Here is a 25,448-nt window from a genome sequence, read left to right as displayed (position 1 = left end):
CCTTACTCTTTGCTGAACTTGTAAAGAGAAAGGAAACAGTCCTGGAGCACTTCATTTAGATAAGTTCTGACTCACCTATTAAAAGGGTATAAACGGAATTTAAACATACGGTAAATGTTTTTACATTTCCTAATAATATTAAAAAAGTGATTAATAGTGTGATTTGATAGAATCTGATGATGTTATGAAACATGTCATTCTGTTTGTAATTAATAGTATCTTTTTCAGGTCTAATCTATTAATAAATGTAATTCTTGTATATTCTGAATTTATGTTCCACTGTTCTGAATTAGTTTTGACAGACTGAAGCATTACACCTGTTCAATACAATACATTGTATTGAACAGGTGGACTTATAATATTGTAATAACACTTGAGACATACGTCAACTTCAATACGGAACCAAAATGAGAATAGTCACTTGTAAGACTGAAGCATGTCGTAGTTATAAACTCTCTGTTAAATTTCACTTTTTCTTCTTAAGTGTTACATTTTCATTTTCTTTCATTCATTGCTGCTGTAGACATACTAATCAATTATATGCATCGATGTGAAAATTAAACAAACTTACTTTACTGACACAGATGGGTTTTATGCTGATAGTGGACAGTGGTATAGGAAAGAAGTAGAAGTGGGAAGAAAGCAACCATGGACCTTAAAACCATGGCCCTAATTGAGGTACAACATTTGCCTGGAGTGAAAATAGGAAACCATGGAAAACCATATTCAGGACTGCCGACGAAGTTTGAACCCACTGTCTTCCAAATGCAAGCTCACAATTTTCATTCCTACATTATGTAGTGTAGGTTTCATGTAGACTTACTGTTGAAAAATGTCACCTCTCAGCATTTGTCTAGAGCTGATGATCTAGATGTTAGGCCCTTTTGAACAACAAGCATCATCATCATCATCATCAGCAGCAGCAGCAATCCCGCGCACCGGTCTGAAGACCTCACTAAATCATTCAATCGGTAGTAGCGACGGGTGGTATGTGCAAAGGGCAGGGACGTAATCAAGGCGAGCTTATGACTCGCACTTACTGGGAATTCCTCGTCCATGGGGAACAATTGCAAGCCCCAATCCCTAGCACGAAGAAAGTTCAATGGGTTGCCCGGTCCATTCAGACAACTTCTACCCTATCTTTGAGTTAGTTCCGTTTTGTCGTACAATAACACATGTTCCTTCTTAGTGCAAAATTATAACAACAGTACATATACCGTAGCTCAACCTTGAAATAAAAAATATTTACCTAGGTTTACATAAATGAGAATTACATTTAAATCAGTTTCTCAGAAAAATATTATATGTAATACAAAGCAGTTGCACACGGGAAGTAGAAAAATATGCCTAATTCAGAACTATGTACAACTACGTTTCATGTAAACCAGTTTCAACTTTATTGGGAAAGGACATCTAAAGTATATGAATATTTATCACATTAAGAAGCTTGGAAGGAGAGTTAGAATAACTACAAAGGATGAACACAAGGACAGGACAGTATTGGTAGAGAAAGGAAACATTGAGAGTGATTCACTCGACCTTATAAAAAAGACTTTCACTTGTTCTCTTTGAAGGAAAAAAAGAGAAATATTTTCACAGTTTGTAGTAAGGTCTTAAATATTCACTAAGAAAGGAAATTAAGTTAGCAGGAAGTAAAAAAGGACAATACTGAAAGAATATCAAGAATGTAAAAGAAAAAGAATTTAAATATGTTGTGTTTCTTTACTATCAAACTACTCGTATTTTAATGTTTTATTGTAAGTCAGTGTATTTTTATGCATGAGCTAATAGTTTGTGGTATATTTCTTTTAGCATGGCCTATGGTAATGAATGTGGTATCGTGATTGTGGATATTGTCCAGAAGATATGTCTAATGAATATAGGAACACCAGACCTCTATGGTTCAGCTGATCCTTACCAGCGAGTCCCCCGCTCACCAAAACGCAATCAAGGTGACAACAACTCGGATGAAAGGTGTCGCTCACCCAGTACTGACCAGGTACTTTTTATCTCCCCCTCTCTGTTAATTGCTTAAGTGAAAATTACAGGTTCCTTTAAACTGAATGGAATTTTGATTGGATATTGTTTATATTTCATTTATTAAACTTCTGTGTAAATGAGGTCCTTGCTAACCCATTCAGCTCAGAGAGTATGAGAAAAATTGGCTAAATTCATGCACTTCTCCTTTTAATAATGTTAATATGGCAAAAAAGAAAGAAGAGAAATCAGAAATGTAGTACAACATTATGAAACATTATTTAAATATTAATTTAAGAGAATCAATAGCAGATTAGCTCTTTCTATGCACTTCATAAATAATGGGGGATGAAATTTATGAGTTGCTTTTTGCTGTTTCTAAAATAGACCTCATATTAGAAATTTTATTACAAAACAGCTTCAGACTTGCTACTCTCTCAAGTCACAAGGTGATAATTTGAGCTTTAAATTATCAGAGTTCCAATCAGTTATGTCATATTGTTGGATTTGTATCGATAAATTGTGTTTCCATGGCACTAAGACTCATCTTCCTCTTGTTTACTGCCAGGATTCATATCTTGAACAAAATGTACTTTTAAAAATTGTTTTATTAGTGTGTTTCTTGCCATGCAGTTCACCATATCCTTCATTGAGGTTTAGTCCAACAGATTTATGTAGCATTTATTCCTGTTCTTCAGTTTGAAAATTGCTGTTATCAAACAGTGAAATATCTTTTTGTTTAGTGTTCTTATTGTTGTAATATTTACTAGATGTATGGCCTTATGATAAGAGGGAAGCCAATAGAATGCAAATTTAATGAGAATTTTAAAAAGTTGATGAGGTATCAGTAAGTAGGTTTATTATATGAACTATGAGTGAATTTCAAATATTGGCTCCAAACCATCTTTTGAAAAAGTATTTGGATTATCACAACCAGTACATTTCATATCTCTTGGTGATTGCTTGAACTAGTATTATATATATTTCTATGTCATCATTTGCTAGTTTACACTTTGCTCCTTTCTTTAAACTTTTCTCAAAATTCTTTCAATTTAAGCATATTTAGGCAATTAAATAGTTGCAAATTAAATGTTTAAAACTGTATTTTTGGTTTTTCTGTTTTGTTCCATAAGATAATAATAATAATAATAATAATAATAATAATAATAATAATAATAATAATAATAATAATAATAATAATAATAATAATAATACTTTACTAACGGTAATACCATTTTACACAACAATAGAGAAAATAAACAAAACAAAACACTCTAAAAAGAAAGTTCAGTGTAGTAAAAGTAGAAAAATATGTACAGATATATATATTTTGCTAGTGGCTTTGCATCGCACCGACACAGATAGGTCTTATGGTGACGATGGGATAGGAAAGGCCTAGAAGTGGGAAGGAAGCGGCCATGGCCTTAATTAAGGTACAGCCCCAGCATTTGCCTGGTGTAAAAATGGGAAACCACGGAAAACCATCTTCAGGGCTGCCGATATGTACAGATGTATATACAGGTTATATTACAAGTAAGCACAGGAAAATAATAGCCAATTCTGGAGATTATGTAAGTGATTTCTAAATTTTGACAATGAACAGTTAAATATATCAATATCCACTTTGTTTAGAGATCTTGACATTCGTTCAATTGGCCCATTGAATGCATAGATAGTTCTATGCCAATTTGTAGGCAATGTATTCTTGAATCTTGTGCATCTATCTGGTACATGTATGTTAATTTTTTCAAGGAGTTCTGGACAATTCACCAAGGAATGAAGCAATTTAAAAATGAAGACTGTATCCAGGAATTCACGGCATTGTGACAGACTATGCAGATTTAAAGACTGTTGTAGAGCTGTATAATCAACATTTTCATACGAGAATCCTGGTCTAAATGAATATAAACGAAGAAATTTATATTGTACTGAATCTAAAGATAGTGATGATGTCGGTCATAATCATCTAGATGCATGTCATGTCAAATATGATTCGTCTGATTTTATTCTTTCCCTCAAACATCCTTGTAAATTAACATGTTTCAGTGCAAATCCTATTGCTTCATAGTGCTCTTAATGATGTCTATCCATCATTCATCACCATTGTAATAAGTAGAGCCCGGATTTCCATGCACTATCAAATCTCAAAATATGCATGCATTCATGCACTATCAAATGACGGAACATGCACAATAAACTAGAAAAGATGCGCTTTCAAAATTCAATTCCACATTGTTATATTTTCATTTCCCTTTGAAACACTGTACAACAACTAATTTATTCGTATTTTCTTCATTTAAGTTCATTCGTTTATCTGACAGAACATTTCTTAACACAGAAAATGATCTTCCTACGTCACAAGAAGTGGCAGGTTCATACTTAAACGAAGACATTTAAGACGAAGTATATCTGAAGTTATCTCTTTTAAGAAAATAACTTAGATATTCCTTTCCCACAATCCGTTTAGACATGGGTCTCTTTGTAGACTTCTTTTTTTTTACAATTTGCTTTTACGTCGCACCGACACAGATAGGTCTTATGGCGACAATAGGACAGGGAGGGGCTAGGAGTGGGAAAGAAGCGGCTGTGGCCTTAATTAAGGTACAGCCCCGGCATTTGCCTGGTGTGAATATGGGAAACCACGGAAAACCATTTTCAGGGCTGCCGACAGTGGGATTCGAACCCGCTATCTCCCGTATGCAAGCCACAGCCGGATGCCCCTAACCGCATGGCCAACTCAGCCGGTAAATTACAATTTGAAGCGTTTTAGCATGCTGCTTTCCAACTCCCTTCTTTTTGCAATTATTTTGGCCTCAGACGTGTGACCAGTGGGAGTTTGGGGTAGGAAACTCTAGGAAAACAAAACAGGATTCAGTGTAAAACCAAGGTTTATAAGCTGCTCCCTCAGTAACATGGCATCATGGAAGTGTGATTTAAGTTTTGATTTCTTCGTCTAACATAGACGAAAAAATGAAATAGTTGTCATTTAGTAGTGCAAAATTTAGGGTTCATTTTTTACTGGGACACTTTATTTCTAAGGATTAGAGCGTTCGACGCGGGGTTCTTTCCCCTTATGTCAATGTTTACTCAAGCAACAGATAAGAAAGTGTTCGGGTGACTAGATTATAGGACCTCTATGCATATAACTTTGGTTGCCAAGTAGTATGCCAGAAATACATTTTCATTCTCTCTCAGTGGTAGATAAATAACATGGACGTACGGTCCCAAATTCTGCAAACCAATGTTCAAAAGATGCACTATCATGCAAGTTAACATAATATATGCGTCAAAGTCAGAAGAAAAGCCATATAATCCAATATAAATGTCAAATTATTCGCTATTAAATCCAAAATTTTTGAAATATGCATTATGCATGAATTTTCTCCCAAAAAGGCATAACATGCAAACATGCTGTACCTTAAGGCCATGCTGCTTTTTTCCTACTCCTAGCCCTTTCCTATCCCATTGTCGCCATAAGACTTATATGAGGAAGTGCTATGTAAAACAACTTGTAAAAAAAAAATTAAAAATAAGATAAGATAAACTGGAATTCATCGACCCCCAGAACTGGAAAGAATTACAAGAGGCCCTGGTCATAACAGCTAAGGAGACAATCCCTCTAACAAAGCCAAGAAAACATGCCTGGTGGAACAGTGATTGCGATGCTGCGGTAAAGCAAAGACATCTCGCCTAGCAGAGAGGGAACTCTCAAAAGACCCAAACTAACCAGGTAAACTTCCCGAATTAGAGAAAACATACTGTGAAAAGCATCCGCAGAGTGAAATGTGCTTTTGGCAAGAACCAGTTGGCACAGACTGAGCAGGACGTTCAGAAGAATAACACAAGACTTCTATAGAACCTTCAGACAAAATATAGCATGTACAATCCTCCCAGCCTACAGATCACAAACTCCGATGGGAAAACAGCACACAGTGACAAGGAAAATTGCCAGATTTTGGCGGAATAATTTGAATCCCTCCTCAAATGTGAAGCTCCAAATTCCATATTCTCATTTGAGGAAAATGTATAAGTCCATCACGATTCATCTCCACCCACAAAAGGAAGAAATCAGACAGATCATCCCGTCATTAAAGAAAAATAAGGCACCAGGTGAGGACTCAATAGTAGCTGAACTGTGGAAGTTTGCAGCTGGGAAGGGAATTGATAAACTGACAGACCTCATCCAAAACATTGGGAAACAGAGAAACGACCTGACCGATAGAGTGCAACTAGAGTAATCATTCACATTGCGCGCAAGGTTCTATTGGTTCCAGCATGGATTGGGAATTTTCCTCATACTACAGCAAGAATCCATTATATTATAAGAATGTTGTATGGTTTTATCTACATTTAATTTCTGTATCAGAAATATTGGACCTTGAGCAAGACAGACACCCTCTGCGCCAATGTTCAACATTCAATTATCTATCCGATGATTTACTTGAAATATAGAACTCAATAGAAGTATCTGGACTTGGCATTCAATTGGCATTTATACTTTTAATGTGCAATTTTAGAGTATTCACTAAACAAGGACATATTTTAATCATCATTGTAAAAAATCGTGTGATACTATTCTTACAATCTAATTGTAATTGATGTAAAACCTGAAATTTTATTTGTCATTGATCAGCACAACATTATTTTATCTATCAATATTTCATCACTCCACCATTTTATATGTACATTATCGCATCACATACACAGTTCACTCTTTTTAAAATTTTTATTTCCACAATGTAATTTTGTTTTAGGACATCAGCAAATCCATAAGTGTATCTTAGTTAGGCTGATGACCCACATAGGGTCAAAACTAGTCCCTTGATAACATATTGTAATGTATTTATAGACATTGCAATTATTGTACAGTATTGATTAGATGGAATAAATTTTGTAAATTATATGTAATCTTAATTCAATATGGAACCAATAATGAAATTCATAACCTTGAAATTTACGTAGGAGCCTTAAACTTTTACCTCCTGACACCCCTCTTGACTGCCTCTCACAACTGACAGATGGTACTGAGGGTGTACTCTACAGTACAAGCTCCAAATTGAAAACTGTTGTGAAGCACAGGTTATTTTGCTTATAATTATAAAGCCATAAAATAGCTAGTAATAAAATATACAAACATTGATAAAAAGCAAAGCAAAGCCATCCCCTTAAAGGCCATGAAGGCCCTGGAGAGGTGGAAGGTAAAGGCTTCCACTTTCCATAATCATTGCACTAAATGAGATAGAGTGGTTAACTCTATGCTCAGCCCCCTTTGTTCCCAGGAATTAACATGGAACTCATTTTTGGTCCAGGCTTACGGAACCTCAAGACCATATGCCGCTTCAGAAGTAGAAATCTTGTTTCTTAATTTGTCAACTTCAACTCGTCATCCTCATCATCATCATCATCTGACTCTTGCAGCTTGCTGTGTTGGGTAGTGTTAATTGAATTCTCTGTAGTTATTTAATCAGAAATTGCTCAAGCTCTACCCTAAACTTCTAGTCTATTCTTCTTCTCCCTATATCTTTACAAATTCTCCAATAGGCTTCCAGGTTACTGTATTCCTTATTAGCATGTGGTGCTATTATATCTTACATTCACATTAAAGTCAAGGACCAGAATTTCAAGGATAAATAACTTGCATAAAAATATCAGTTGTAGTAGTTCTTTCACCAAAATGACCACGTATGTTACTGTTGCTAGTAAAAGTGTTGGATTAGGTAGTTAAATACGGGGCATGTTTTTTAAGTAAGGTCCGTTTGAAAATAAGTACACAACGAAAGGTTATTTCAAAAAAGTAAATTTATTTTCAGAAAGTACATACTTCACTCTATTTTTCGACATAGTTGCCAAGTTTTATTCAAACACTTATCATACCTCGTAACCAATTTTAAAATACCCTCTTCATAGAAATTTGCTGCCTGCTCTGATAACCAAGAGTTCACTGCCGTTTTCACGTCGTCGTCATTGTAATGGTTGCCACTGAGGTGATGTTTGAGATGGAGGAACAGATGGTAATCACTTGGCGCAAGATCAGGACTGTAGAGTGGGTGGTCTAAAACTTCCCAGCCAAAACTGTCCAATAAATCGCGGGTCTGACCTGCAGTGTGAGGTCTTGCATCGTCATGGAAAAGGACAATTTCCTTTGTCAGCATGCCGCATCTTTTGTTTTGAATTGCTCTGCGTAGCTTTCTAAGGGTTTGGCAGTATGCTTTTGCATTGATAGTGGTTCCTCGTTGCATGAAGTCGATCAACAAAACACCATGCTTATACCCAAAACACCGACGCCATGATTTTGCGCTGGGACAGAGTCTGTTTGGCCTTCACCTTTACAGGCGAGTGCGTGTGTCTCCATTCCATGCTCTGTTGCTTCGATTCGGGTGTGATATGTGAAACCCCTGTTTCATCTCCAGTTACGATCTGACTTAAGAAGCCGTCACCTTCTTCTTCATAACGAGTCAAGAACTTCATCGCACACTCAAATCTTTGGTTTTTGTGGTCCTCTGTTAGGAGTTTCGGGACCCAACGGGAGCACAGTTTCCTCAACTGTAGGTGTTCAGAAACAATGTTGTAAAGCACTGATCTTGACACGTCACGAAATTCGTTTGAGAGACCTGTTATTGTGAAGCGCCTGTTCTCGCGAATCTTCGCTTCAACTAAAGCCACCAAATCATCTGTAATCAAAGAAGGGTGACCGGAGCGGTCCTCATCATGGACGCTGTTACGGCCATCTTTGAGTTGTCGTACCCACTTACGCACTTTGCTTTCACTCATAACAGTATCACCGTACACTTCGCAAATCTGTCGATGAATTTCTGCAACAGACAGGTTCCTTGCTGACAAAAAACCGTATCACTGACCGAACTTCACACTCGGCGGGCGAGTTGATAGTCTTAAACAGATTGAAAGCACAGAACAGAACCGTACAGGTTAGCTACAGAGCTGAAACTGAGCACAGTTGTTCCTGAGGGATGCCAGTACACGACGCACGTGCTTGTTGCGATATTCGCACGAACTACTAGTGTCTACAACAAAACGGACCTTACTTAAAAAACACGTTTTGTATGTCAAACTTCTTATTGCCCTTATCTTTTTAACCATACATCTTCATTACTACTTCTATTTTTTACTTATAAAAAGCAGTTCTGTAATTATTCTGTAAATGTTCACCTAAATTCTGTGCATCACTTATGCTTGTTTTCCTTCTTGTTAGGAAGTAAATGACATAGAGTAAATTTCAATATAATATCTATGAATATGTGACTGTGGATTCAACTTTGTTCATTAAACCTTCTGGATATCATTGATCAGCAGATACGGATCACAAGATTCATGTTTACTGTAAAATGAAAGACTCGCACTGCAATAATTCATACTTAATGTGTAACATACTAAAAAGATGGAATTACGAGGCATATTGAGAAGTTTAAGGAAAGTGTGGAATTTGTCTTGGCTCTTTTAGTCTTGTAGAAATTACATGGTAATGATGTACTAATTACTTAGTACGAGCTTTATGCTACTAACTCAATATAAATCTAGTTCAAGTATCATCAGAGGAAGTTAATTGGTTTGAATTTCTAAGTGCTAAATTGTTATTTTAATTTCATCAGATATTTGATTCTGGACATATCCAGAAACATAATCTGGTTTACATCATTTTGTTTTTGTTCTTTTTTTTTTCCTGCCATTCCTCACATCCCTATCCTACCTTGCATGTTCCTGTAGGTTGCCCCTACCAGCAAATGCCTGGAGCCTGCCATTGTCCCAGTAGATGCTGCTGTATCCCTCACGAGCCCTTCTCCTTCACCACTCTTCAAGATGGCATCAAATGACAGTGAGGATCCAGACTTGGAATCTCTCACTCCTGGTGGAGGAGCAAGTGGCTACTGCTCAGATGTTTCTCCTGCAGCACTTACGCCTGATGTAGATCAAGCTGAAGAGGCTTTTGCTTCTCTGCCTCCAGACTCTCCATATCCTCCATTTGATATGAAACAAGAGGCATCTCCTAATGAAACCGCACCTCCAGAGAACAAATCTCATGATCATGGCAGAAGACGGAGCAGTGCATGGAAAGCTTTCTCTCTAAAGAAACAGTTCAGTCGTGTGGACCAGAAATTAAAGAATACATTCTCAGTTGGTGCTCAGATGGGTACAGTTGCTCATTCTTCAAGTCATACTCAGCAGACCAGAGAGAAACGATCTTCAACATTTTATACTACTTCTGCGTCTGCTGATGCTATTCTAACCCCTTCCATACTCTCACCTGTAGAGCCAAGATCACCTCATCAGTCTATGGAAGAACCAGATAAAGAAGTTGGTACACCTGATAGTTTAGAAGCTGAAAAAATGTTAGTAACCCCACTTATTCAAGTTGAAGAAGGCTCTACTGAACTACCTGTCACTCCAAAAGAACCTACTCAAATAATTATTAAATCTCCAGAATCTGATTCTGAAATGCTAAATGAGATAATTGAAAATGGACATTCATGTGTTAGAGAAAGTAAGAGTGTTGAACAACTTGAAATTAGTGATGAGACTGAAGGGGGAGTTACGTGTAGAATACCTGTTGTTGAGGAAAAGGTCACGAGGCGACTGAGTAGACCTGTTGATCTTCCATTATTTGATGCTGAAGGAAAGCCTGTTAGACCCCCTAGGAGAGAGAGCAAGAAAAAGTCAACTGTTGAAAAGAGGGATATGCGATTATTGTCAGTGCCAAACATCAAATACAGCAAGCAAGATCACAATCTGCGAGACCTGAGGCAGAAGGATGATACTGGACAGAATCAACCTTCCTTTGGAAATCTCATACGCCGCCTGAGTAAGTTTGCATCACCAGAATTTTACGACTAACCCTACTGACCCCACAAGGCCCTTGCCCAACAAGCACCTTTTTAGAAGGTTGTAGATATGTAGAGTGAATGATGGAATGAATGGTTATGTACATATATTTCTTAGGTAGCTGGCATACCGTACCCTAGCTCAGTGCTGTAGCATAGGAATGGTTGTGGAACTGCTTTGATACTGATTTCCTTGTTTTGGTTTCCTACTAATGACTGATGGGATTGGTTACAAGCATCTTCCTCTTGTTACTTCCCTGTTTATTGTCTCCTTATAAAAGTATTCTGTTTTATATATTTGAGTTTTAACTATGTGTTTGTCCTTGACTTTGGAACATTGTGAGTAAATAAAACATAGTAATTATGATAATGTTTCTTAAAATAAAATAAAATAAAATAAAATAAAGTCTCTGCTCATTCTGGAAGACTCACTACATAGTAATTGTTGATAATAAATCAACATTAATTTTCTTTAATTACCAAGTGATAAGAATATTCAGCCTGCTGCTTTGAATTTATTGTAGTTCTCTTTATTTGCATTAATTAAGTGATCCAAAAACAACTTTTGTCTCACAACTTGACTGAGACAGTTAATCCTACCTGCATGCCTGCTGATATATCTTAATTGTTCTGTCATGGTTTGGTGGTAGTTGCAACTAGTGTAGTGTTTTGGGCAGTAACCAAGTGTTTTTATTTCATTCTTGGTGTGTCATCTTTTCAACTTAACATCTCATGTTGGAACAAATGAACATATGTCAGTGGGTATTAGATTAACAGCCAAAAGTACAGAAATCATGATTCAGATTTTATTAAAATATTACCAGTTTTCAAGTTTAAACCAATATCTCTACATATTCTTCAGAAATTGGACCATAACCTACATGTTATCATAATGTTGCATCTTCTTGAGACTTGTAATAAATACCAGGAACATTAATTATAGTTATTAATGTGTCCTAAAATATATGTCAGTCTCAATACTGTAACATATACAGTACTATTCTTATATTTCAAATCTATGTTTCTGTTGAAGCAAATTAATTTTAGTGCAGGTAATGGGATTTGATCATAAAATGTATTGTTGGTCTGTAGGATCTGCTTTCATAAATAACAAGACAATATTACTATTCATTTTTATTTGTTATTAGCATAAAAGTTTTAGCAAAGCAAAGTGAAAAGAATACAGCACAATATGGAATGGTTAACCTTTCAAGTGGTACATTTCCTTTCAGTAGCTACTAACACAGTGGCACATTTTCCATAAGGTACTGGGAAGTAACATATAGTCACATGCTCTTGTGTAGTATAATATTTTTATCAGGTTCAAAAAGTACAGAGTATGTAATAGGCTGTCAAAAATGATCATAGTATGAAAGGCAAGGTGTCTGGCTCGCTGAGGAAAGCAAGGGGAACTTACGATGAGATACTTTTAATTGGTCAGGTATTTTCATCAGGTTTAAAAAACAAAGTGTCACTATCAAGCTATTAAAATTATTACTATGCTAAGGGCAAGGAAAGAGAATCTGTCTCAGTGAGGAAAGCAATGGCTGGTCCCGTGATGTAGGGGTAGAGTGCCTGCCTCTTACCCGGAGGCCCCGGGTTCGATTCCCGGCCAGGTCAGGGTTTTTACCTGTACCTGAGGGCTGGTTCGAGGTCCACTCAGCCTACATGATTAGAATTGAGGAGCTATTGATCGTGAGATAGCGGCCCCGGTCTAGAAAGCCAAGAATAACGGCCGAGAGGATTAGTCGTGCTGACCACACCACACCTCATAATCTGCAGGCCTTTGAGCTGAGCAGTGGTCGCTTGGTAGGCCAAGGCCCTTCAAGGGCTTTAGTGCCATGGGAATTTTTTTAGGAAAGCAACGGGAAACAACTTTCTATCCATATGGTTCATTTTTCAGTGAGTCATCACACTGGGTGTCTTTTCCTATGTACACCAAGAAATTCCACATGTAACCAGACATAGATTCACACAGTTCAAATGGTTTGATACTGAATCTTGAGCGCTTAGACAATATGAAAACTTTCCATGACGAACGTCCCTTCCACAACATAAAAGACTCATCTACAGGCACATTGTTTACGGGTGTGTACACACTTCGGAATCTGCTATTCAAGTGGTCCAGAATAGGTTTCAATTTGTATAGTTTCTTCGGAACATATATGGCTTCATCGTATGCTTCGTTATCGACAAAGTGTAAGAATTTAAACCTAAGAATTTCATTTTTTGTCCGTATTGAACTGAGAAGGATGATAGGAAAAACTTAAAACGGTCCACCTTTTCAATACAAAAAGTTATATTTTATTTATAACATGTATTTGTACTTGGAACTAGTTTCGACGCTGTGTTTGCGTCATCATCAGCCAAAATGGGAAACAGGCAAGCATGTAGGCATTTATGTTACACAAGGCGTTACATTAAACAATACACATCTTACAAGGAGATAAAAACAGGGACGAATATAGGAAACAAATGAATCGTTGAGAAAACAAAAGTTATACAAATTAAAAATAACCTTAACCACACATCTTGCAGTGCGAAAGTGTTCTTCTTGAATGATTCCTGAATGTAAAACACACGCGCACACATTTCTGAGGAGCCAGCAGGCAGGACAAAGTAAAGTGAAACCTTAAGAGTTCTTCTGAGAAGAGTTCATCATTTTTCTATGTTCCGACTAACTAATGAAGTCTCCCTTGAGTTCCTGATAAACATATACAACAGGAAATTCTCCTTCACTCTCCATGCCTGGAAGGCATCCTGGAAGGCCTTTTCCGGAATGTCTTTTAGAGCCGATGTAACATGCGCCTGGATTCTTTCAACGGTCCACCTTTTCAATACAAAACGCACGCGCACACACTTCTAAAGAGCCAGCAGGCAGGAAAAAGTAAGGTGAAACCTTGAGAGTTCTTCTGAGAAGAGTTCATCATTTTTTCTATGATCTGACTAACTAATGAAGTCTCCCTTGAGTTCCTGATAAACATACACAACAGGAAAATTAAACAATACACATCTTACAAGGAGATAAAAAACAGGGAAAGTTATACATATTAAAAATAACCTTAACCACATATCTTGTAGTGCGAAAATATTCGTCTTGAATGATTCCTGAATACAAAACACACGCGCATACATTTCTGAAGAGCCAGGAGGCAGGAAAAAGTAAAGTGAAACCTTAAGAGTTCTTCTGAGAAGAGTTCATCATTTTTTCTATGTTCCGACTAACTAATGAAGTCTCCCTTGAGTTCCTGATAAACATACACAACAGGAAATTCTTCTTCACTCTCAACAATAGCTATAAAGATCAACGGTAAATTTCATTTTAAATATTGTGTAGAGACGTGAAAGCATGATCTTGAATATAATATAACTCCTTCATTTAACCCAATTTTTTACACAAGGTGTTATATTAAACGATCCACATCTTACGAGGAGATAAAAACAGGGACGAATGTAGAAACAAATGCATTTTTGAGAAAGCAAAAATTATACATATTAAAAATAAGCTTAACCACACAACTTGCAGTGCGAAAATATTTGCCTTGAATGAATCCTGAATACAAGATGCACGCACACACTTTCTAAAGAGCCAGCAGGCAGGAAAAGGTAAGGTGAAACCTTAAGAGTTCTTCTGAGAAGAGTTCATCATTCTTTCTATGTTCCAACTAACTAAAGAAGCCTCCCTTGAGTTCCTGATAAACATACACAACAGGAAAGAATTTGAGAAGGAGATGAAATCTTCTTTCAGAGAATAGTTCCAAAAATATTGGGGTCTCTAATATCTGTCTACAAGAAAAGTAGCTCTTGTTGTCAGGTAACTGATGAATGCCTTGCAAGAGAAAGAATGCAAGTGAAGTCATAATTTCATCTTTATTTGTGTCAGTCAACTGATTCACTCTTGAATATAGTCTTAAGGTTGGTGTGTTTTCTAAAAACTGTTCAGCATATCGGTTGGTTTCCCTACTTATTAGTTCCGCTAATTCAGGAGTGATAAACAATTGAAAATATTCTACCGGATTATTTATGTCTTCAGTTTGTACATTTAGTGCAGGTTGCACAGTAAATGTAAATCTCGGCCATTCAGATCTTGAGTTGCTTTCATCATTGCACTTGCTATCTCCTGACATTTCAACATTAGTCTCACTATCAGATGACACATCACTCTCTGAATTGTCACAGTGTAATCAATCAAACCGTTCTTCTTCTCGCAGACATTTCCAAGCTCCGCTTGAACCTGCCATAATGCACTATAAACCACTCTCAGCAGCCTGGCAGCCGGTACTGGCTGGCTGCCACCTGGGCACGGAACAAAAGCATTTCGCCCGGTCATGTGGTTTTGGAGAGTGATGCTGTAGGCAAAGCTCGAAACTAATATACACGCACAAAGGAAAGCGATCTCAGATCTTACGACGGAATAATTCGTCGTACCCATCCCCGAAAGACATCTACAATGTGTTGATGGAATATTCCATGATGGCCACTTAGGAAGTCGTACGGCTATGATTAATTATTCCGTCATTACTGCTTGAAAGGTTAAGGGAGGAAATCGATACAGAAGAGGGAATATTGTAAATTGAGTAATTTTGCACATTGATTCTTCCTCCTTGTTAGTTTGAGATCTTGTAACTGCAGTAATTTTGTCTTCAACCTAGAGGAATAAACAGTATAGTGGTTATAACATTAATTAGATAACTCAACTGGAATAGAACAGATAGATGAACATTTATGGATAAGGAAAAGGAAATAAATTTTTGTTTTAAAAAGGCAGGTTTATGAATGAACATACACATCTTAATAAAGCCAATCTTTCTTTTATCATATTTCTTAATCTTACTGTAATAATTTTTTTAAAATCACCAAGCGAGTTGGCCATGTAGTTAGGGTTGTGCAGCTGTGAGCTTGCATTCAGGAGACAGTGGGTTCGAATCCCACTGCCAGCAGCTATGAAGATGGTTTTCCATGGTTTTCCATTTTCACACCAGGCAAATGCTGAGCTGTACCTTAATTAAGGCTACGGCCGCTACCTTCCTAATGCTAGCTTTCTCCCATCCCTAAGTCACCGAAAATCTTTGACGTGTTAGTGCGACATTAAACAAATAGCAAAATAAAAAAATTTAGTTGCATAACAGTTACAGAATTCAAACTCAAGAAATTATAAATAATGTTAGGATTCTCTTGAACAAGAATCAACTTGGGAAATGTGTTTTCTTTTTTTAAAATATCAAGCTAGTTTTATATAACAGCCTTTTTCTTTTAAAAGATGAGAATAATTTGACGCATGTTTATTACACAGTCAACTCACATTGTTATTATTTTCACCTCCTACATTTGATATTGGCATTGTGTAGCCTATGAAGTACATTGTGAGCTGGCACGGAGTTACACGTGTGTGATAGATGGGCCATCTGCACACCTATCACTCCATGTTTTCAAGGTTAAAAGGGGGCAATTTATCTGAGTTACAGAAAGGATTATTTATTGTATTTTGGGCTAAAGGTGACAGTATCTCTGAAACAGCATAGTTTGTGATCTCTTTGTGTATTGCTGTGGTGAAAGTGTATCATGAGTGAACAAGTGGATCCATTGTAAATCACTTTCTTAGAAATGCCGTTGCACCATGTACTATCAATGTGAAAGATGAATGTTGGCTATGAAGGTATAAGAGTGCTGATTGACACACTACAGTGGAGTAGCTCACAATCAGAATGAACCAGGGACTCCGAAACATGTGTCTAAAATGACATTTCAGCGAACCCTACTGCATGACATGGTCTGAAGCAAGTGGATGGTCACTGCACCTATGCTAGTGAAGATGCATCAGCAGAAAGGATTCAGTTTGCATGACAGAATCAGAATTGGACCTCTGGTGATTAGCAAAAGGTTGCCTTCTCTAACTTGTCACATTTTTTGCTTCATCAAATGGATGGATAGTGGGTGTCTGATGAGGAACGATGGAGAAGAAATACCCTGCAACCATTGCTGGAAAAACATGAGTGTGTGGCATCAGTATTATGGTGTGATGTTGTTTTCATAGCCTTCTCTAGGACCACTCATTTGCATGGATGGCACTAGCACTCTCCACTAACTTGTTTATGAATCCATCCTTGCAGATCAAGTACACTCATACGTGTTGACTGTCTTCCCTGGGATGGTTGAGACAATGTGGCATGCCTCACAGCTAGCTGTCTGACAGTGTTTGAAAGACATGACCAATTCTTCCAAGTGCATCCCTGCTCAGACCCAGCTGAGCATCTGTGGGACCACTTGGATCACAGTATTTTCTTTGAGAATCCTCTGTCATGCACCCTCCAGCAGTTGTGGGATGCAGTGCAGGGTGTATAGTTCCAGATACCTGTAACAATCTACCACCACTGTCTGTGCTAGTGTGGTTACTCTGGACACTAGCTGGTGATCATAATAATGTGACTGGAATGAATAGTTTTCACAGCTTTTTTCAAGTATGAAACGACCTACTACAGTGTTAACATTGATGATTTCACGGCTCGTATTTGTAGACATTTTGGGCTTACGCTGTATCAAGAAAACAAACTTTGCTACACGTCTTCAGAAGAAAATCTTGGCTGTTCATGAGGAAGACTTCTACAATAATGAGAGTTTGAATTAAGAATGCTCTACCGTTGGAGCTGTAATGGTCCACTCGTTCATCACCAGGTGGCTTACTGTATGCTAGCACAGCACTAGTATTCCATGTGGGAGCTGACGACAACACAAAGCTCCAATAAAGATGTTCTTTCACACCAAGTGTGTGTGAGAAGAAACAGCGAGGATATCAGATGAATTGGAGATTAATGTGGTAGAAGAAATAAATAGAAACTAATAAAATAAAATAAAATAAAATAAAATAAAATAAAATAAAATAAAATAAAATGTAACAAAATAAAATGTAACATAGACACCAGGATTAAGTTAGTCACTATATGATAAGTAGCGACAAGTAGCAACATGCCTCGTAAGGCAGCAAGCAGAAGAGCAAGGACATGTTTGTTTGGTTCAGACAAGTGAATGTTTTAATTTTGACAAATTTGGTACCAGCTGAAACTGAAGAATTTGACGGTAAAAATGGCTCGCATGGTCGGATGGGATTAAGAGGAGAAATTCCGATTTATATGAAAGGTCTCAGAACTATAGCAGTGTAAATAAGGACTTAAGGAAAGGAGAAATTGCAAGAACAGAGCAGAAAGTATTTTAAGTTTTAGAATATAGTGATTAACTTAATAGGTTTTATTCATTTTATGAATTGAAAATTATTCGATTTTCAGAGTGTTTACTAAATGACATATTAAGAACAAGGAAACAGTTTAGACACAAAGAAATATTTTAACAATTTCAAGATTTATGTATAATTTGTTTTGTTGATGACTGTATTGTACAAAATATCAAGTCCAAGGGTTTAGTTTGATGTTTTGGCACCGCTTAAGAAGAGAGTAGTAGCTCTCGAAACGTGTACGGTAGATAATTATAATAAAATGTAAAGTATTGACAAGGCGGAAAAGCGTTTCATAGAAGTTGAGTATTAGTCAATATGGACAAGATTGAACCAACATGGTTAAAATAATCAGTTCTGAATAGATCTGGCAGTATGTCAGTAGATTTACTGAAAGAACTCCTGAAGGACAAAATTATGGCACCTCAGTGTCTCCAAAAACCATAAAAATGCAGTTAGTAGGATGTAAAACTATTATTATTATTATTATTATTATTATTATTATTATTATTATTATTATTATTATTATTATTATTATTATTATTATTATTACTACAAAAGCTATAAATGATCATGTTTTTTTCTCTTTTATTCAATAAGATAAACTTATGTGATGAAATAAATTCAAGATGGTGGCATAAACCAACAACAGTATGACAACAAGTTTTACTTGTCTTCTATATTAAATATATCATTCAGAAAATTTCATGTGATATAAATTACATCAGTATGACCATAATTGCAATTTGTTGTCTGCTAGAGTAGGTTTTTTCTTCTTTCTGTCCATGCTCAGTTCAGTGAACTTAAAAAAAGGAGAATAACCAGTTTGATTCTCTGTCACATTCTTGTACATAACACTGCATGGTTCAGTTCTGTATATTTATTGATTTAATGATTTGAATCTGTCTTTTAAGCAGTTGTTTAATTTTGACAATGTTAGATACTGTACTCTGGGCAACTAAGTAATCCAAAGCAATTTATTTAAGACCATTTGTTGTTATAAGTTGACTGTGGTTAATTCTTGATGAATGCACAGAATAGGTTATGAAGTACTGCAAATCGTGATTCCTGTTCTAGTAATATATTTGAGTTTCATCAATATATAGGGTGGTCGGTAACAACGTGAATTGGGTTTATGAAGGTTAGAGGGTTGGTCATACTGATAAATAATTTGAAAAAAATTATATCTTGCGCTGTTGTCATTTTATCACCTGCTGAAGTTAGCCAGTCAGAATACTTTGTGGGCTAATTCAAATGGGTGCTGCTAAATCTGCATGTGGCTTCAGACCGGTGTGAAATCCTTGCCAAGAAATCACATTAAACACAAACACACCGTAGGCTTCAGTCAGTGTCACTGTAGCGTACTTGCTATGGCACGATAATTACTGATGATGTATTGTGAGTTAGAGTTAGCACATTTCCTCATACACGAGGAACAACAAACTATGCCAGTTTAGTTCAACAGCACATTCATATACATTCATATGGTTAGTTGATAATTACAGACATTATGTCAGACTCAACTCATTCTGTACCAGAGATGTAAGTGTGATAGAAAGCAATCACGCATAAAACAGTAGAGGCAGTGTAAAGGGCTCTAATGCTGAGAGCAAGATTATTCCACAGTAGTTGGGGTATACAATTCTGCTTGTGAACTAAACTATCCAAAGCTTCTGGATGTTTTATAAGACACTTGATACCTTTATAACACCCAAGATAGCTCCAAGCATGCCTGGTAAGATTGAGGTTAGAGGGAACAGGTTAACCAATCCAAATAAGTGATACCCTCAGTTTTGTAGTTGACATCTACCGTTGGAACCTGATGTAAAGGGCTGTTGTTGTCATTCATAAACAGGAACTGTGCACCTTTCATGTTATTGAAAAATTACATCTTTGTACACCTGTTCTGGATACAGAGCCACGGTCAACCAGAAAGATATACGTTAGCCCAACGTGATGCTGCCTCCACCATAATAGCTTGCTTCAGTGATGTTAGCCTGTATCTACTACTGGTACTTCACTTGCTTCATGTAAGCATACTGCAAATCACTGTGAAAACTGAACCTTGACTGTTCTGTTGTTCAGGCTTGATGATCTCTGTCCTACTGTAGCTATCAGTTTTGTGAGCAGTGTTTAATGAAGCGAGTCTTGCAGGCCTTCAGTACAATCACTTCACACAAGACAGTAACCTGAAAATTCTTATCCCTGTGGCTCCATTCATATCCCTTGCATGGTTGTCTGTTATTCTCTAAGGCCATATTCACCAACGTCTGTTACTTTTGCTGTTATCTTAGATTTCCAAAACACGGATAATGTAATTATCTCGGATAACACTCACGTCTGTATTCACCATAGAATTTATTATCTCCGTTTACCAAAACTGTGTTTTCATTTCAATCTGAATTTGAACCGTAAATTTTTTCATACTGATGTACTGAACACAAATGACTACATGCTGCCGCCACTATTGAAATGTAAACAAGTTTTTGATTCCATTTGGGGTTTGCAAATAATTTGCATAAATTATGTCTGCTATTGAGCAGAAACGAAGAAAGAAGCTCAATGACTTTCCAAGAGAGTGAATTGTTATTGAGTTTGGTGGCAGAAAGCATTAACAACATAGAGAATTAAAAAAAACACATTATATGTTTCATTCAAAAAATTCAATGGGGGTGTGCCTGAAAAGAGCTGCACCACCTCAGGATGAGGACATGAGTTTACTTACTATTCAAAAAATAAGGCAGTATTCCTTAATTCTTCATTAAAAAGTCACCCACTCGTATACCGTACAAGATATAAGCTATAATCCAGAATTCATCTTAGGCTTACGTATTGTTGGGAATTCCAAGTTATGTTTTATCATGGATAACACTGACAGTGTCATAGCTTTTAACCTAAAATGTGTCTGAAAATAAGTGTCATTGTAGTTCTTGAAATATGTCGCATGTTCTTTTATCCACCTAGCATCATCATCATCATTTCTTTGCTCCAGCAAGCCGGGTGCGGTTGTGTACGAGCCTCCTCCAGTTTGTTCTATCCATCCACAGATGCTGCTCATATATGCGACACCAGTTCACATCTCTAATTTCAAGGTCCTCTTCATTATCTGTTTTTCCCAAACATCGCGAGGTCTTCCTCTTGGTCTCTTCCCAGGAACATTGTGGTCAAAGTATGTTCGAGGAGTCCTGTGAGGGTTCATTCTTTTCATGTGACCATACCATTGCAATCTCTTCACTTCTAGAGTCTCCAGCAAGCTTCTTTCCAATCCAAGCTGTTGTCGGATATCCACATTCCTTATTTTATCCATTTTTGTTTTTTATAGACAAGAACAGAGAAACTTCATTTCTGTTGCCTGAAGACGGCTCTCTGTTGGTCCAGTAAGTGTTGCTGCTTCCAGGCCATACGTCAATATAGGTACTAGATATATTTTGTACAAGCTGATCTTGGATACTAACGGAAATGTTTCATCCCAAAGTATTTGACGTACAGCGTGATAGAATTTGGAAGCTTTCTGTATTATGTTACTAATCTCTTGATGTATGGTATTGTCTGATGACAGAATACTACCTAAATACTGGAAGTTGTCTACAATATCCATCTCCTCATCTCTAAATCTTAGATGAACAGTTGGAGAGTTTCTATTCATCACCAAGCCAACTGTCTTAGTTTTGCTGATTTTGAGACCTAAGGTTGTAAAAGCTTCATGCCAGAGATCTAGTCTAGTTTGTACTTCCGCTTCTGGCTCACCTCATACCATTACATCATCAGCAAAAACCAGGGCATTAGTTGTTGGATACTTTCTCTTAACCGCTTTTAAAACTTCATCCATTACGATTATGAAGAGAAGTGGTGAAAGACAACTTCCTTGCTGGACTCCACTCTTCATTTCAAACCAACCTGACCTTCCATCCTGGACCTGGACACAACACTTGGTTTCATCATATAATCGTTGTACTTGTGCTATGATGTCATCGGGCACTTTCTTATGTCTCAAACATTCCCATATATGCCTGCGTGGTACATGGTCATATGCTTTCTCGATGTCCAGAAAAACGGTTTTAAGTGTTTTACCTTTCTCCCAATACTTCTCATAGAGCATTCTGGTGGAAAAAATGAGATCTATAATTAATTTATGAGGTCTAAATCCATGTTGTTCCTTCTCAAGTGTAGGTTCAACATATTTTCTACTCCTGCTCTCAAGGATGGATTCGTAGATTTTGAGGCCATGTGACAGCAGAGTTATACCTCTATAGTTGGTACATTTCTTTCTATCACCTTTTTTCAACAATGAGGTGATGACTCCTTGCTTCCAGTCATTGCGTATTACATTCTCTTTCCAGATACTATTTAGTACCCTGTACATCCACTGTTGTCCTACCTCTCCTAGTGCTTTGATCATCTTAACACTTAATTCATCTGATCCAGTTGATGTGTTGTTTTTCAGCTTAGATATTGCTGTCTATACTTCCAACCATGTCAGATTAGTGATATTTGTGCTGCCAAAATCATAAGGTTTGTCGTCTAATGGGGTGACATTTTCATTACAGTTCAGCAAAGTTTCAAAGTGCCTTTGGAACTCCTGTAATATTTTGGTCTTATCCCTAGTCACCTCACCGTTAGGAAGTTCTACAGATTGGATAGATTCATTTTGAGTTCTTCTATTCTTAACAGTACTGTATAACAGTTTTTTTATTTCCATCCTCCATTATTTTGGTAGGCAGATCTTCCTTGCATTTCTGCTTTTCAGCTACAACCAACTGTTTGACCTGTAATTTCTTCTTTCTGTAAAGTGACAGCTTCTCCTCTATTTCGTGTTGATCTCCCCGCATTCTTGCTTGATATAAGGATCTTCTTGCATGGTTTCTGTCATTGATAGCCTTTTTAATATCATCATTCCACCAGGCAGTTTCTTTAAGTTTCCTTATTTGACTCTGTCATCCACATACTTTTTCTGCTGTACCAACCACAACCTTCTTTAGAGTATCCCATTCTCATCTACCAATTTCAGTTCTTCTCTTGGCAACAACCTGTGGACACCTTCCCTGAATTCTTCCTTTACACTTGGCTCGGTTAGTCACCAAGTTTTTATTTTTGGGACTCTTTTGTTACAGACTTTGGGAGGTCTTTCCTCTGCAATAACTGCAACCAACAGTCTATGGTCTCCACCAAGGTCTTCACTTGAAATGACCTTAACATCACTGACATTTTTTCCATACATTTTGATCTATCAGAATATAATTTATTACTGTACCTATTTTATCTTCCCAGCTATATCTTGTGATTTTATGGGAGTCCATTTTCTTGAACCAAGTGTTACTCACTATCAGGTTGTTTATCATGCAAAGATCTAGCATATATTCTCCCTCTTCATTTCTGTTTCCCATTCAATGAGGGCCCAGTATGGATTCATATCCTGTTCGTTGTGAGTCAACTTGTGAATTAAAATCACCCATTACAATTGGATTGTCATACTCGGTGTGTTCTTCCAAGTTATTAAGGAAGTTGGCCCTTTCCTCTTTTGAGCATCCTACCTGTAGAGCATAGACTTGGATCACATTGTACTTTTTCCCTCCTAAGTTCACAAATAACTTAATTATCCTTTCACTAACAAACTCAACTTCACTACAAGCATCTATGTTTTTATGTATTAAAAATCCTACTCCATTCTTAGACTCTACTTCTTTCCAGACTAGTAGAGACTATAGTCCAATCTGATATTCATTTTCCAAGTTTTCTTCTACTTTGTTTCACTCAGGCCCATGATCAGAAGTTTCCTCCTTTCCATGAGGTCGACCAGCTCTTCAGTTATGTTTCTCAATGTCAGGATATTTAATGTTCCCACTCTGATACTTTGTCTTCATTTGGTTTGGGTAGCTGGTGTAACATCGGGCTGTAAACCGTCATTCGCACCAGACTGATGTCGTCATCGTGAATTCCTACATCCGAGGCTCATATTATTCTTGAAAGCAACTTCTTCAGTAAGCCCTCTGTTGACCTGCTGAGCCTAACACAGACCGAGATTTTCTTTCAGGGTTTTCTCCCTTAGCCTTTGGTGTCCAGTCACCTCAACCTACAAGGCAGCAGGTTGTACTCATATTAATCCCTGAATACAGGGCTGCCTCTTCCACCATCTCCACCATACTGAAGTCCACCTTCTCTGCTGTAGAAGTCGTTGAGGTTTTCACTCGTAACCCTGAGCTGGGACCCTTACCAGATGTTACACACCGGGTCATTGTGCTCTGGGACTCACATAGGTATCATATTATTCGTTGGTATGATTTTCTCTTTTAGTTAGATATTCCAGCCATCTATGGGCTGCCATCTTGGAAGGCTATTATGTTAGATTTTCCATTTTACTGGCCAACCAATCTCAAGTAAAATTTTAAAACAAGATAATACCCGTTATCCGAGATAATGTTGTTGGTGAATACAAACTTAACTGTTATCTCGGTTTATGTAACTTTAAACTAAGATGACAGCTTTTACTCGCATTGGTGAATACAGGCCTGACTGACAAATTGGGCCAAATGACTCTTCTTTGTGATCTTACACTCTAGGAAGTATTAGCTGACCTTTGTATCATGTTGATATATCTACCAAACCCTGGATAACCAATTGAGTTGGCCATGTGATTAAGGTCGCATAGCTGTGAGCTTGCATTTGGAAGATGGTAGATTCGAATCCCACCATCCGCAGCCCTAAAGATGGGTTTTCACGGTTTTCCATTTTCCCCCCAGGCAGATGCTGGTGCTGTACCTTAATTAAGGTCACACCCACAACCTTCCCAATCCTAGCCCTTTCCAATCCTTCCATCACCAAAAACCTTCAGTGTGTTACGGTGATGTTAAACCACATAATACTTCATAGGACATGCAGGGCATTTGTTCCGCCTCAGTTCACTCGATTATTTTTCATAAGACATGTAGCTAAAGTCAACTACCTGTTTCTGACGATGCTTACAGTGTCACATTGAGGCCTACAGAGTCACTCAGTATCTTTTGTTTTTACAAATTACTGTATTGTATTCAGAAATATATTCTCTGTTTGCCTTAAATCCCAGTTGTTTCTTGAAATGTTGTGATTTGACATTTTTGTGTCATGTTATTGGATACACACATTGAGGTCAACAGGTCATGTACCTAGTTCATGTGCAGTCTGTCTGATAATCTGTATAGTAATGGTATCTATGCTTTTGTACTTATTTGTTATTAATTAAAGGTAGGGACATTCTGCTTCTTCTTCCATCCTCTTTCAAGAAGTGCCACACTATCCTTCCTCATCAACCATCTGGTACAAACATCATTGCTCTCTTGAGTCCTTTTTTACTTTCTCCTTACCACACCAGGCCCAGTATGTCTGAAACATGTCTTTTCATTACGTCTGCAGTCTTTTCCATTTTAACCTATATTATC

The 25,448-nt window shown here is 37.2% G+C and overlaps 1 protein-coding gene across 2 annotated transcripts in view; it reads left to right on the top strand.

Moving 5' to 3' along the window:
- The window catches only part of Tomosyn (syntaxin-binding protein tomosyn), a 1,160,105-nt gene that overhangs the window by 843,281 nt on the left and 291,376 nt on the right, over positions 1-25,448 (top strand). For both annotated transcript variants that reach the window (XM_067137527.2, XM_067137528.2), the window contains exons 12-13: positions 1,813-1,999; positions 9,700-10,792. In XM_067137527.2, coding sequence (XP_066993628.2) covers positions 1,813-1,999; positions 9,700-10,792 — 1,280 coding nt within the window. The remainder of the gene's footprint in view (positions 1-1,812; positions 2,000-9,699; positions 10,793-25,448) is intronic.

This window comes from Anabrus simplex, chromosome 1 (genome assembly GCF_040414725.1).
Source record: "Anabrus simplex isolate iqAnaSimp1 chromosome 1, ASM4041472v1, whole genome shotgun sequence".
In the NCBI taxonomy this organism is placed as follows: domain Eukaryota; kingdom Metazoa; phylum Arthropoda; class Insecta; order Orthoptera; family Tettigoniidae; genus Anabrus; species Anabrus simplex.
Note: the sequence above shows the minus strand (reverse complement) of the source record. Positions and strands in the feature narration are given on the sequence as shown.